The 12,195-nt window shown below is 39.5% G+C and overlaps 1 protein-coding gene across 5 annotated transcripts in view; it reads left to right on the top strand.

The window, feature by feature from the left end:
- DISC1 (DISC1 scaffold protein) overlaps nt 1-12,195 on the top strand; it is a 184,977-nt gene that overhangs the window by 17,214 nt on the left and 155,568 nt on the right. For all 5 annotated transcript variants that reach the window (XR_013777150.1, XM_079330312.1, XM_079330314.1 and 2 more), the window contains exons 2-3: nt 1,059-2,044; nt 5,542-5,611. Coding sequence is in view for 4 of the 5 variants with exons in the window: in XM_079330312.1 (XP_079186438.1) it covers nt 1,059-2,044; nt 5,542-5,611 (1,056 nt within the window). In the remaining variant the exon portion in view is untranslated. The remainder of the gene's footprint in view (nt 1-1,058; nt 2,045-5,541; nt 5,612-12,195) is intronic.

The raw sequence follows: 12,195 nt of genomic DNA, 5'->3' as shown, positions 1-12,195 counted from the left end.
GGTTCTGGCAAATAGTTCCAGTCAATATCTTTTTGTGTTACAAAATGGGTGATAGTGCAGAGCTTGTTTTCCCATTGATTCCCATTGTGCAGGACAGACAAATGGAATACCTTTTCACTGGCAGTAAATCATGAGAATATGAAAGTAGTCATCATGAAATCTTTTACCAATAATACATATATAAAAATATACAGAAAACACAGACATTACATTCTGATCTCCCACTTTTAATGTTTACTGTGGTACTTTTATCTTGTTCAGGTGGAGTTTTTTGTTTGTTTTCCTATTCTTTGCAAACAGCGAATTTATCTTTTCATCTGTGTAAGGAAATGAAGTTACTGAGCAGACGCTGCTTTTTTAATGATATTAATACTTCAATGATGCTACAAATTAGTTATTTTCTAGGATTGGTGGTTCTTCATGCAAAGCTTTAACTTTACATTTTGGACAATAGGTAGTATCATAAATCTATATGACAGCTTGTACAATATCTCATTAGACCAACATCTGCAACCACAGGGTGTTACAGTTGTATCTGTTATGACAGCAGAGTCTGAACCACTTGTTACTCATAGTTAAAACATGGATATGAACACAAGAAACTGAACACTCAGCAACAACAAAATTTCTTTGTGATGATGGTTCTCACATTTTTGATGCAGATTCATTCCTATCTTAGATGTGCTTGTAAGTCTGAAATCATTTTGAATCAGAGAAATTTAAACCGAGTTTCTGCTTCAGCGTGGTGGTAAGCAAATTGAGAATGGAAAAGCAGAGTGATACTGTGAATAGGGAAGATGATGTGATACATTATACCCAGTTTTGTGTCCTGGTGGAGCAGCTTGTTAGTGAGTCCTTTTAAAAACAGGTGCAAACTCTTTAGAAAGTGAATGAATACGCACAGTGTTCTCTATCTGCAGTTTGGTCAGTGTCTGTGTTTTGCTGAAATGGAAGATGATATGCTGCTTGAAATTTCAGAAACAGCTATTTTCAGATGCCACAGTATGTTAAGGGTGGAGAACTGCAGAAACACTTACTGGCTTTTTCTCCCCTCCCAGATGATCACCAGCAGTTAATGCCGGCGGGCTCTCTTCAGAAAAAGAAGCTGGCAAAACGACCTGGATACATGAGGCCAGAAGCTCAGCGACAGATCGAGTTTCAGTCCCTGGGTGCCTGTGCAGGCTTCAGCCCAGCAGAGCTCCAGCATGGCAGGCAGCACTGTGGAGGCTCTGAGAGCTGTGCTCTGCACAGACACTGCCAAAATGACCTGGAATTGCGGCACTGTGGTGCAGAGGGTAGTGCTGTAGTTCCTGCTAATGGGGTAACAACCTTGGCTGCTGCTGGGAACACTCCAGGATGCTGTGAAAATCTTTCATGGTGCAATAGTCCACAATCAGAGAGCACAGGGGTAGGGGTCTGCTCTGCTGCCTCAAGAGGCAAAGGAGATGCTTCTGCTGTGTGCTGTACATGGCAGAACAACTGCAGCACCAAAGTGAGCAAGCCTCCAAACATGTATGCTTTGGATCAGACAGAAGTGACTAACAACTGTGAATATCAAAACAGAGATGGTATTTCTCATTCTGCTGGTGCACACGATAGCTTTAGTTCAAGTTTCAGCTTCATACAGCTCTCCCTGAACTTGGCCTCTGGAGTAAACGATGTTGAAGGCAAATCTATTGAGGAGGCTGAGATTGCTCTGCACCCCAAAACCACAGGCAATCTGCAGAAGCCAGAAGAGATGGCACAAACTCACAAACACTTGGGAGATTTGTGTTGCTTCTCCAGGTCTGGTGAAGATTTGCAGCATGAACACAAGAGCCTGGAAAATGATAACTTGCAGGACGGTGAGACTGTCTCTCTCTCAGATATAGATGCAACATTTTCATATTCTACAGATTCCTCGGATGCAGCATCTGCTGGCTCTTCTGTCACCTCAGGCTATGAAAGTGGCTTTACTGTCAGTGACCATAACTGGGATACTTTGATGAAAAAATATGAGCCAGTGCTACAGGATTGCTTGCTTGGCAACCGCAGTACGTTAAAGGTCAGTAATCTCACTTTGTTTGTGATACCTTTTCCTCAAAACATTTTTATTTATAGAGCCAAAATCAAAGTTTATGTTGCAGTTCAGATACTATTGGCTTCTGTGGCCTTTGTTCAGAGTTTTACAATAGGTCTCTGTATGATAAAAATGAGTTAACAGGTTTTGTTTGGTTCTTTAAAAATAGGTGATATTGTTGTAGTACCCTATTCTATGTTCTACTGAAACTTTAATCCTCTCGTTTCTAACATCACACATCCATTTTTGACTTCAATAAGTACAATTTCTTTTCACAGGTCGCTATTGTGTCTGCAGTTTGGGTTATATGTTGTATAAAATTAGGGGGTAAGAAATCTTCTTGAAGTATCAAGATTTAACAACACTAAACTTTTTAATTGGAAATGTTTAAGTTGAGCCAAAGATTTATGAGAATTAGGCAACTTTGAAAGTAGCAATATAATAGGTGCTCTCCCCTTGTGAAGAAAAATGGGGGTCAAGTCCCTCTCTATCTCCAGTTGGAAACTGAACCTTTTGTTCTTTTCCCCTTCCACCCCAGAGAAGTAGTGGGCTGGTGAGTCAGGAGTCTTTTTGCATTTATGTTTATTCCCACATTTATACCTACAACATATACAGGTTGTGCCATTCATTGTGCCCTTTATAGGAGAGGGGTGGGGAAACTTTCAGAAGGATCAGCTGTGTTTATTTTTATGATTGTAGAGTGGGCACTCTGAGCTTACCTGATCAAAGGAGCCAAGTATTGGCTTTATTGTGCACACAGAGAAGAGAAATCCAGAGATTAATATGAATATAGTAATTTGTTCAAGGTGTACTTAGTAGGTAGTGTTTTGTTTTTTTTTTTGTTAGTTTCTTTTTTTGTTGGGGGGAGGGGAAGAGTGGTTGCTTTTGTTTTATTGGGGGGTTTTGTGTATTTTTTTTTTTTTAAATTTTATTTTATTTGAATTGTCTCATTACTACCTGAGTTTCTTGGTTACCTTTCAGAAACTCAGATCTTTGTAACTTCTCAGCTCAGACACATACCTGGTGAGATGTGCTGTATTGTCTTTAGGCCTAATGAAACAGACTGCTCTGGGGAGACTTTGCACAAACCTACTGTCTGGGTAAGACAGAAGGCTGAGACACATTTTTTCTTTCTTTGCTTACCATGACATTTGACCTGGGCTTACAATGCTCTGTAATACATTCTTTCCATAAATATTGTGTGTAGAACTCAAACTAGGTTCTCTTATTTACTGACTTCACACACACTGACACAGAGCAGTTTCTTTGGTTTCATGCCTGGAATTGCAATATGCCCATAGTCTGAAATGGTTTGGGAAATTAATTCGCTGCAAATTTGGGAACATATAATGCAGTCAAAATAGGAAATTATTTTTCTTTCTTTTCAGCATTGCTTATTTGATTGGCACAAAAGAAACATTGCTATCTTTAATTTCTGTATTCATTAATTCATTGAATGGAGAATTGGGGATTTGTGCCCTCAGATGTCTTTGCCCTTGGTTAGCCAGTCGTGTATGTTTAATTTGAAGCACCTTCCTATTGTAATGATAATGAGTAAGTCTCAAAGTTTTCAGAAAGGAACAAAGGCAACAGTAGTCAAGAAGAGGAGACAATACCAAAGTTGTTAAAAGTATGCTTTCTCTGTACTTAAAAAGTGATCTTCATCTGATACACATCTAGGACATGGCACGCTGAAGCAGAAGCAGGTCTTTGATTAGCTGAGCTCCAAACGTCTCCCCAGCCTGCAGACAGAAAGCACTTCACAGAGGCAGCATTGTCACTTTGCCGTGGGCGTGCCTGGGCTGTGGTACCCGAGCAGACTTTGAATGACCTGCCACTGTAGTGCATGATGGAATAAACACTGCCAGCAGCAGCAAAGCTGTGCTCCCGGAATAGATGGTTGTTGTACATCATGTGTATGAAAAAAGTGTCACTTGAATCATTCCTACTTCAGGCTTCTTCAAAACTCTATAAAAAGTCAGGCATAAGACACAGAAAGTAATTTATGGTGAGGATTCAGAGCTCCTCCCTTCAGTACCATTCACATTCCTCACTAGCCTCAGAGAAAAAAGATTGGAGTTTCAGGAAGTGAAAAGCAAAATAAAGCACAGAAGAAATTGGAATGTATGCAATGTTTTTTGTTTGCTTTTCTTCTGGAGCATCGTATAGCCCATTATCAATGAAACATTTTTGGTTACTTTCCTGGCTTTATTTTTATAGCTCTTTTCTTACTAGTCCACTTTCACATGCCATATTTAGAGGGAAATCCTGAATTTCAAGGTTTGTGTGTTGACTGTCTAGTTTGTGTGTTGATGTGCAGTCTTGATAACTGGGTGCTTCTATTAAGTTGTTAACTGGCTGTACCTATTTTTCTGTATGCAGCTTAGAGTTTAAATATGAGGATTAAATATGAAAGTGCTTCAGGGAGAAGGGAAATCTTTTTAAAGTGCAGGATACCTAAAGTGTGGATTTTAGTGCTCTCCCAAGCTCCTTCAGGATTTGAACCTTGAGAATGTACACTGCTCCTTTCTCCAGGCTCACCTTTTTCAGTGGCTTGCTTGGCACAGATCATGCATTAATTTAATAAGAAACACATTCCAGTCTTGTAACTACAGCTGTGTTAGGCTGTGGCTGTCAAGGCAGTGAGGAGAGGACTAAATCTACCTTCTAACCAATTTCTTTTAACAGCAAAAACTTGCCGAGGCCTTACTAATTTTAAGTAAATTTAGAACTTTGATCCAGGTTCTTGATGTTAACAAAGAGAAGCATTAACGTTTGAAATAAGACTTTATTATGGTAAGTTTCTTTTGGAATGTGAGAGAGTACTATGTATGTGGTTTGGGTATTCTCGGTGTTCTGTTTTTTTTTTTTCCTTATCTAGCATTTGCATTGTAAAAATGCAAATATCAACATGAAGTAGATGAGCCTAAATTGTATTTTAATGAAAATTTTTTGGCTGAATATTAACATTCTTTTCTTACCCATAACATGAGTATACCTGTTCCAAGATACTCATACTGCATATCTGTTTACAGACTAAAGTATGGTTTGCATATGGAAATTTTATATTTGTTCTCTGCAAAACTCAGGTAAAAAATTGTCAGAATGAGCTTGGGAACACACTGTTGAGTACAATGTGATCAGAAGTAGATCTCATGCTGACAGAATCTTCTAATAATCATAATTTCATTTATTTCAAGGGTGAAAAATATCCTACGATTGCATGATCTCCTTTGCTTTTCAAGAAATATCATTTGTTATTCTCTGTGTGTGTTTGGACTAAAGCCATGCTTGGCTCAAGTAGCTGCAGTTCAGCTGACTTCCAAATAGGTCTGTCTACTTAACAAATACTGGGCTTAACTATCAAAATTTGGCCACTGTAGTGATGTAGTAATCCATTAAATTTGCATTGCGTGGAAGTTAATAGTCTGTATATTTTTAAATGCGGCTTTGTCATAACTAACATTTTTTTCTTTGCATAGTTAAAATCCTTGATATTACGGCTTCAGAGGCTTCAGGAAAAAGCAGTAGAGGAAGATGATTATGACAGAGGTGAGATTTGTTCCTCCCTGCTCCCCACTGGTCATGCTGCTTTTTTTTCTTCTTCCTCTATTAGTTTTATTTTATATTTCCTACATAGCAGTGAGTAGTTATGGAAAACTAGTTCAATGAACTGTATTGTTTATTCTGTGGTACAGCAGGAAACAAATTATGTAGGTCAGCTGCAGGTAGCAACAGCTTTTATTTTCTTGAGCCATATCACCATGTGGTAAGCTCGAAATCCAAATACCCACCATCTGGATCAGCTGTTTTGAAGCAGCATGACTGAAAAAAATGCAGCAATGAGAGTTAGCTTCAAAAGGAGAAAGGACAGGCACTAGCTGCTGACAGAGTGAGATTTGCTGCTTGCCACATTTTGTCATGACACTATAATAGTGCTCATAGAAATAAGGTCAGTAACTATTACAGAAGTGAATGATACTGTCCTGTGGGATTAAGTTGATGTTCTCTGAGTTCAATCAAAATCAGCTAGAGAATATGGTGGTGATACAGCTGCTGGCAAATATCTATCTTTGAATAATGCTTTTTCTTTCAAATGCCTTGTCACTTCTGATAAGTTTTGTAAGTCTGCACATTACTATTTAGACCATCTATTAATACACACTGGGTTTCTTATTGTTTGCTGTTGTAGTCTATATTCAGGTACTCATATTTTGATAATCTTGAGGTTCTAAGTAAATTCTTCCTGCTGGGTCTATCTTCAATTCGAAGAGTCTGCAAACATTTCACTAAAATGTGCATGATTACTTCAGAGAATAAGTGTGGAAAAAGACAACTCCTTTCCTCTGACTTTTACACTCTTGGCTTTTAGGAATTGGGCAGTGGTCAGACTTGTGGTTTGCCTCTCCAAATTAATGTGTGATGCTTTGCATTTATACCATGACTCTGTTTTCCCTGTCCCCAACATGAAAATACAGTGTCTAGGGGGTAGGTATGTAGCACTTTTGCAAGAGTGGTTCTGTCTCTGTGTAGGAGAAGAGTCTGCTACTGTCACAAGTCATTCTTTTAGTGTGGCATCTCCTAATGGGGAATAACTTAGGTGTGTTAAAGTGTGAGGATGTAGTAGATATTTCTGGGTTTAATCTCTGTCAAATAGACATTATTAATGTGTGTGCTTTAGATGTCTAACACTCATAACTTCTTTTTTAAGTGCCTGTGGGCTGAGCTCACAGTTGGAGACTTCCCAACAGCTGTGTACTTGGTGTGCATGGTTACCACAGATTCCAGCTGGGATTCTCTAGGCAGTCAGCCAGTCTGAGAGCAGTATTTCAGTGTATCAGGTGTGACATCTCCATGTGATGCCATACAGTCATTGACCACGGGGAAAAATGATGACTTGTGTTGAATCTCACATAGAAAGCTCTTGTGTCATTTTCCAGGGCACTGGTCTTGTATCCTTAAAACAGGACCAGTCATCTGCTGGCCATCACTTCCTCCTTTTATCCTTTTCAGTTCCACCCTAGTTATCAAGCAGGGTTAGCACACCTGGTTAACAGAGGGGGTTTGCTGAATCTTGCATTAATTCCCCTCAGATAACTGGTCTGGCTGAAATGTTATTTCACTAGGTGGTGTGGGCACAGAGAGAAAAAGTAATAAGGAAAATTCACAGGTGGGATTGCTGTGTCAAGTCTGACATACACTGGCAGAAAACATTTGTCCTGTTATGGGACTGGATGCTGAGGTGCTTGAGAGACTGACTTGAGTTCTTCCACCCCTTTGAAAACTAGAAGTGCACCTTGACAGCATTGTTCTCAGAAAATGACACACTTATGTATGCATGCAACCAGACATTCTGAATTTTATCAATTTCTGGCTTTTGAGTTCTTGACCTGTTTTCTGTCACACTGGTCTTTCTTCTGCCTCAACTGTCAATTGGGGTTTTTTGTGGCTGCTTTTCATAATTTTCATGGAGGCTGAACTGGCTCCCTTAGTTTTCCTTTTGCGAAGCACAGGTACTATATCTTCAAGGTAAGACTTGCATGGAGAAGGTGCAGTAGTGCAAGGAGAATCAGAGCTGTGACCTTCCTTCCTCATCTTGCAGTGGCAAAGCTTTCCACCTTTGTTTTTAGAGCTGTGTCACTGCTCCTGGTGGAGAACAGTCTTCCCTGGCATGGAGTTGTTCAAGAACTTCCAGATGAGCAGAGTATGAATTTCTGTTTAGATGAAATTTGTAATTGGCCTTCTTTAGAAGGGCCTTATTGCCAAATATTGCTAGCAGGGAATGGAATTGCTGAATGTGCAGAGTTGTGATGTGGGGCATAAATGGTGGTGTATTATGAGGGAGTGGGAGAAATGAACATGGTGCATAGGAAGGGCTGGGGACATTTTAACTGTAATGCTAGAGAGAAAAGTACTGATCCTGTAGTCTGGGGAATAACTCTGAGTATAGTGTGAGTCCTCTGTTAAGAGCAGAACTGTTTTGAATCAGAGATGATGGTAGTGCTGTGTCTTGCTCATTTGGAAGTGCTGTGGTGGAAGGATAGACCTAGTGTGGTGTATGTGTGGCTAGACTCCCAAAGGGAAAATTAAATTGCCAATAAATACATTATCATGTGTAACTACTGCTTTGGTGGTAGTGTCCTCTTCAGCTTCAACCATAGTCAGGACACTTAAGAGAGTTTCTGACTCCAGCTCTTTAAGAGTCATCCAGTCTTCAGGGAAGGCCTCTTGGTGGGAGGGAGATGCTAGCACTTAAAATTCCTCTAAGTGCACAGAACTGTTTTCTGCTGTCTGACACTGCAAACTTCACACCTTAAGGAAAGACAAGCATCAGAGGTTTAACATTGTTGCTTTCCTGCTCTACAGAGCTTTTTGAAAGCTCCTATAGTTTGAGGTAGTCATTGAAACTGAATTTTAAGTAACATAGTGCCTCTATTGGAGGGGAAAAGGATGCACTGTGTTTCCAGTTGTGGCACCAACACTAGGAAATGACACAGGAATAAAGGCAAGCTTATCCTCCTACAAAGCCATGGGCAAACTCCTTGTTGCCAACAGCTCAGGAATAAGGATATATTTGCTTTTCCACCTTGCAGAAACACAGGATAAATGCATGCTGTTTGAGCTGTTGGAGAATGCTGTGACTTCCAGGTTAACGTTATTGAATCAGCATTTATTTCCTGAATGAGGGAAGATTTTCATAAAGACAACCACAACCCTCCATTGTTAAGAGACAAGAGAATGTCTCTTTAAGTCTTCAGCTTGTTTCTTCCTAGTTTTTCCTTTCTTTAGGTAAATTTATTTAATTTATCTTCCTCCTCCCCTCGAGCCTGAGAGGTGCACAGCAGAAATGACTCTCACTATTGCTCGGTTTCCTGTGCTGTGCCTTGGCATGGTTAGGGTGTTGGTGTAGAGGAGCTTCAATCAGGCATTCAGATAACAGCTATATTTTTTCCTACACTTTCTGGCAGTGTTGTATGTGTGAGGTGGGGGATGTGTTTGTTCTGAGAGTGTTGGGGGCTGCTTGGGGTGTCCCTGTGTCCCTCATTGGTGATCATTTTCTAGGGGTCACAGTGCTGTGAAACCTGCAGGGTGTTTCTTCGTGCTGCAACTGTCATGGGTTGAATCAAATGCAGTATTCCTCAGCTGTGAAGTGGTTGTGTGAAATGCATATTCAGTGACACAAATATCCTCAGTCCCAGTATAATTTTAAAGAGGAACCCTTGGGATGTTATGTGTTTTATTGCTCTTGCTGTTTTTAGGTCCTGAAATATCAGGAAATAATTTTTTTTTTTCTGTATTTACTTGTGGTCTCCTCTTGATGGCCACATTACTGTATATTTTCAAAGCAGGTACTGTACCATGGGAATATAAGCATTTTGCCTTGCATAGCATATAGGAAAAATTGGTCTGTTCTCCAAGGATCACTTGGAGTGTTGTCATGGCTCATTATTCATGATGGAGCTTGACAGCTCCAAGGTTAAACATACTGCTGAATACAGGAGGAAAATAAAAAGACTATGTATTTTGTGTCTGTGGGAGCTGTGCTTGCAATAGGAGCAAATGCATTTTGCTCAGTACAAATCTATTGCCCAAACATTTGAAAACCTTTTTCCTGCTCTTTGCTGCTTGAGCTCCTCCACCTTGCCTGGTGTAAGAGGCAAGTGGATTGGTAACTCTCAGGACCAGTTCTTGCTGCTGAACTGGCTTACATGCTGTCTTGTTACTGAGCAAAAAGTTTCTGCAGAGCTACTGATTGTTTTAAATTATTGCAATTAATTTTTAAAGAAAATTTTTCTTTGCAGGTGTATTGCTTTCAACTGGTCAGGAATGCTAATTCCCCCCTGCAATTCAGAGTTAGGGTTTTCCAGTGAAGGTCATTGAGCAGATCAGAGCAACTCCTCATCATTCTAACATGACAGAAAGAACACAGAAACAGTTATGCCTGTGGTAGCAAAATCTATCTTATCTCAGCAATAAGGATTCAGGCTGTAGATACATTTAGCATCATATAAACCTTCTCTTGTTCTCAAAGGATGAGCTGTGTGGATTCTTGAACAGTCATGGACTTCTGCACTGTGTGCTCGACAGAAAAATAGTTTTTGCATGCTTTTTCTTTATTTTTTGCTCTTTGCTTGTGTTCTTTAAGATCTCTTAATACCAATTGTCCTTTCTGAACCTCAGGATCTGCAGGGCATCAAGGAGAGAACCCTATGGTGTGGGTAGGAATCTCATTTTGCACATTTTCCCTTAATCACGAGAATAGGAAGGGAAAGGAAAGATTTTGTAGCTGTTAGTCTCCTGTAGACTTACACTATGAGAGATCCTGTTGCTCACTTGAACCAGCTATTTGTTTAAAGGCAACTGCAGAGAGAGAAAATGAGAGAGAATCATATTCAGTAATGGCTTGGGTTGAAAATATTAAGTGGCTCTCAGAGGAAGGCCTTTGCCACTTCTTACTTGCAAATACTGAATTTTGTAAAAACTCTGAACACCTGGCCAGATCTGTAGCTATTTCTTTCTACAGTTTAAACTGGAGCAGTATTTTCCCCAATTTGAAGTATTTTTTCTAGTCATAGCTCTTAAACATCTGAACTAATTTGATATTCTAGCAGGTGGGTGGTGTGTTGTTCTTTTTGTTGTCTTTTTTTGTTTGTTTGTTTTTTAATTTACTTTTTTTCTTGGAAGAACTGTTTATAGATGAGGGTTGGATAGAATCCCTGCTTTACTGTGCTTCTATTATTTTGAACTAAACTGCTTGCTTGACAGATGGCTGCTATAACAGGACACAGAAACGAAGGCAACTTGGCTCCTTTCTGAGGAAGGACAGGGAATTTGAGAGAAGCTATATCTGGAAATAACTCTCCAAGAACATGTTACTTTGGATTGTGCTTGTTTCAGGGTGTACCTTTGGAAGTTCAATCTTCAAACCTAGCTGTATGTTGAGTGAAGCTCTCTGTCTGAGGCTGCTGACTAAATAAAAAGTGGTGAACGCTGGAGGAGACTTACTGCAAGCTTGTAACTTGCAGTTACAGGCCACTGACTTATCAATGGGTTTGGGGGAGGATAGAACAAATAGAGCTTTCTGTTCTTCCAGGCTGTCAGAGCTTTGTTTCATCACAAGCTTGTAGAAGCTTCCTGAAATCTGTGGGTAAGTCTTCTGGGTTTAATTTTTCATTTTTATAACTTTCCTCTAAAACTGTTCAGAGGATGGGGGAAAAAGAGCTTGTTTAAATTCTCAAAACTCAAATCCTTATTACATGGATCACGTTTATCTTGTCTTACTCTGATAAATTTGAATAACCACCCCAAAATAGTTTGGAAGGTTAAGGATAGTAAATACTTATGTGAAGTACACATTAGATTTAATTTACTATGCAACCAACCAGAGGCAGTACAAGCCTTGCAACTCTACCATCTTGTCTGTGTTCCTCTAAAATAGTAGACTGAAATGAAAAGTAGAAGTCTTTTTGCGCATATCCATTTTTTGTTGTGTGCTAGTTGAAACTGTGGACCAAAATGCTGTTGTTCAAATGCTTCATCTTGGCTTCTATCCACAAGCAGCAGTAAAAACATTACTGTTTATTTTTATGCAATCTGTGTTAGGCCTATCCAGTTGCTATTGTGTTTGGTTTGGATTTATTTAATTGCAAAACTGAGCAGGAGTCACAATTTAAAGGTATGAATTTCCTTATCTCACTGTCAGGTACACAACTGGGAAGACTTTTTAATACTGAAATAGTACTAAAATAGTAGTGCTTATGAGAGGGAGGTCTGGTATGCATTTCTGGGTACTTTGACTTCTTTTTAGTCATGAGAAAGACATACAACTTAGCAGGTTCCTGAAATGCTTTTGATGTGAATCCTTATTTTAGGCGAGCTGTTCTGTTTCACATTAATGAATGTCTTTGAGGTAGAACCAGCTCTTCTTGCTGTTGATTTAGTTATGCTCCACATTGAGAATGCAGTTGTGTTTTCCATATCTCTAATTCCTTAGTCAATATTGTGGCAGAAAATGCTGAAGTCATGCAGTATCTCGCTTAAACCATGCAGCCTAAATATTTTTAGGAAGTGGTAGTATTTTATGGGATTCTGCTACGCTCTTGTATTTTAGTCTTGGCCAGAGTGAAGAGGTTCAG

This window comes from Erithacus rubecula, assembly GCF_903797595.1.
Source record: "Erithacus rubecula genome assembly, chromosome: 2".
Classification (NCBI taxonomy): domain Eukaryota; kingdom Metazoa; phylum Chordata; class Aves; order Passeriformes; family Muscicapidae; genus Erithacus; species Erithacus rubecula.
Note: the sequence above shows the minus strand (reverse complement) of the source record. Positions and strands in the feature narration are given on the sequence as shown.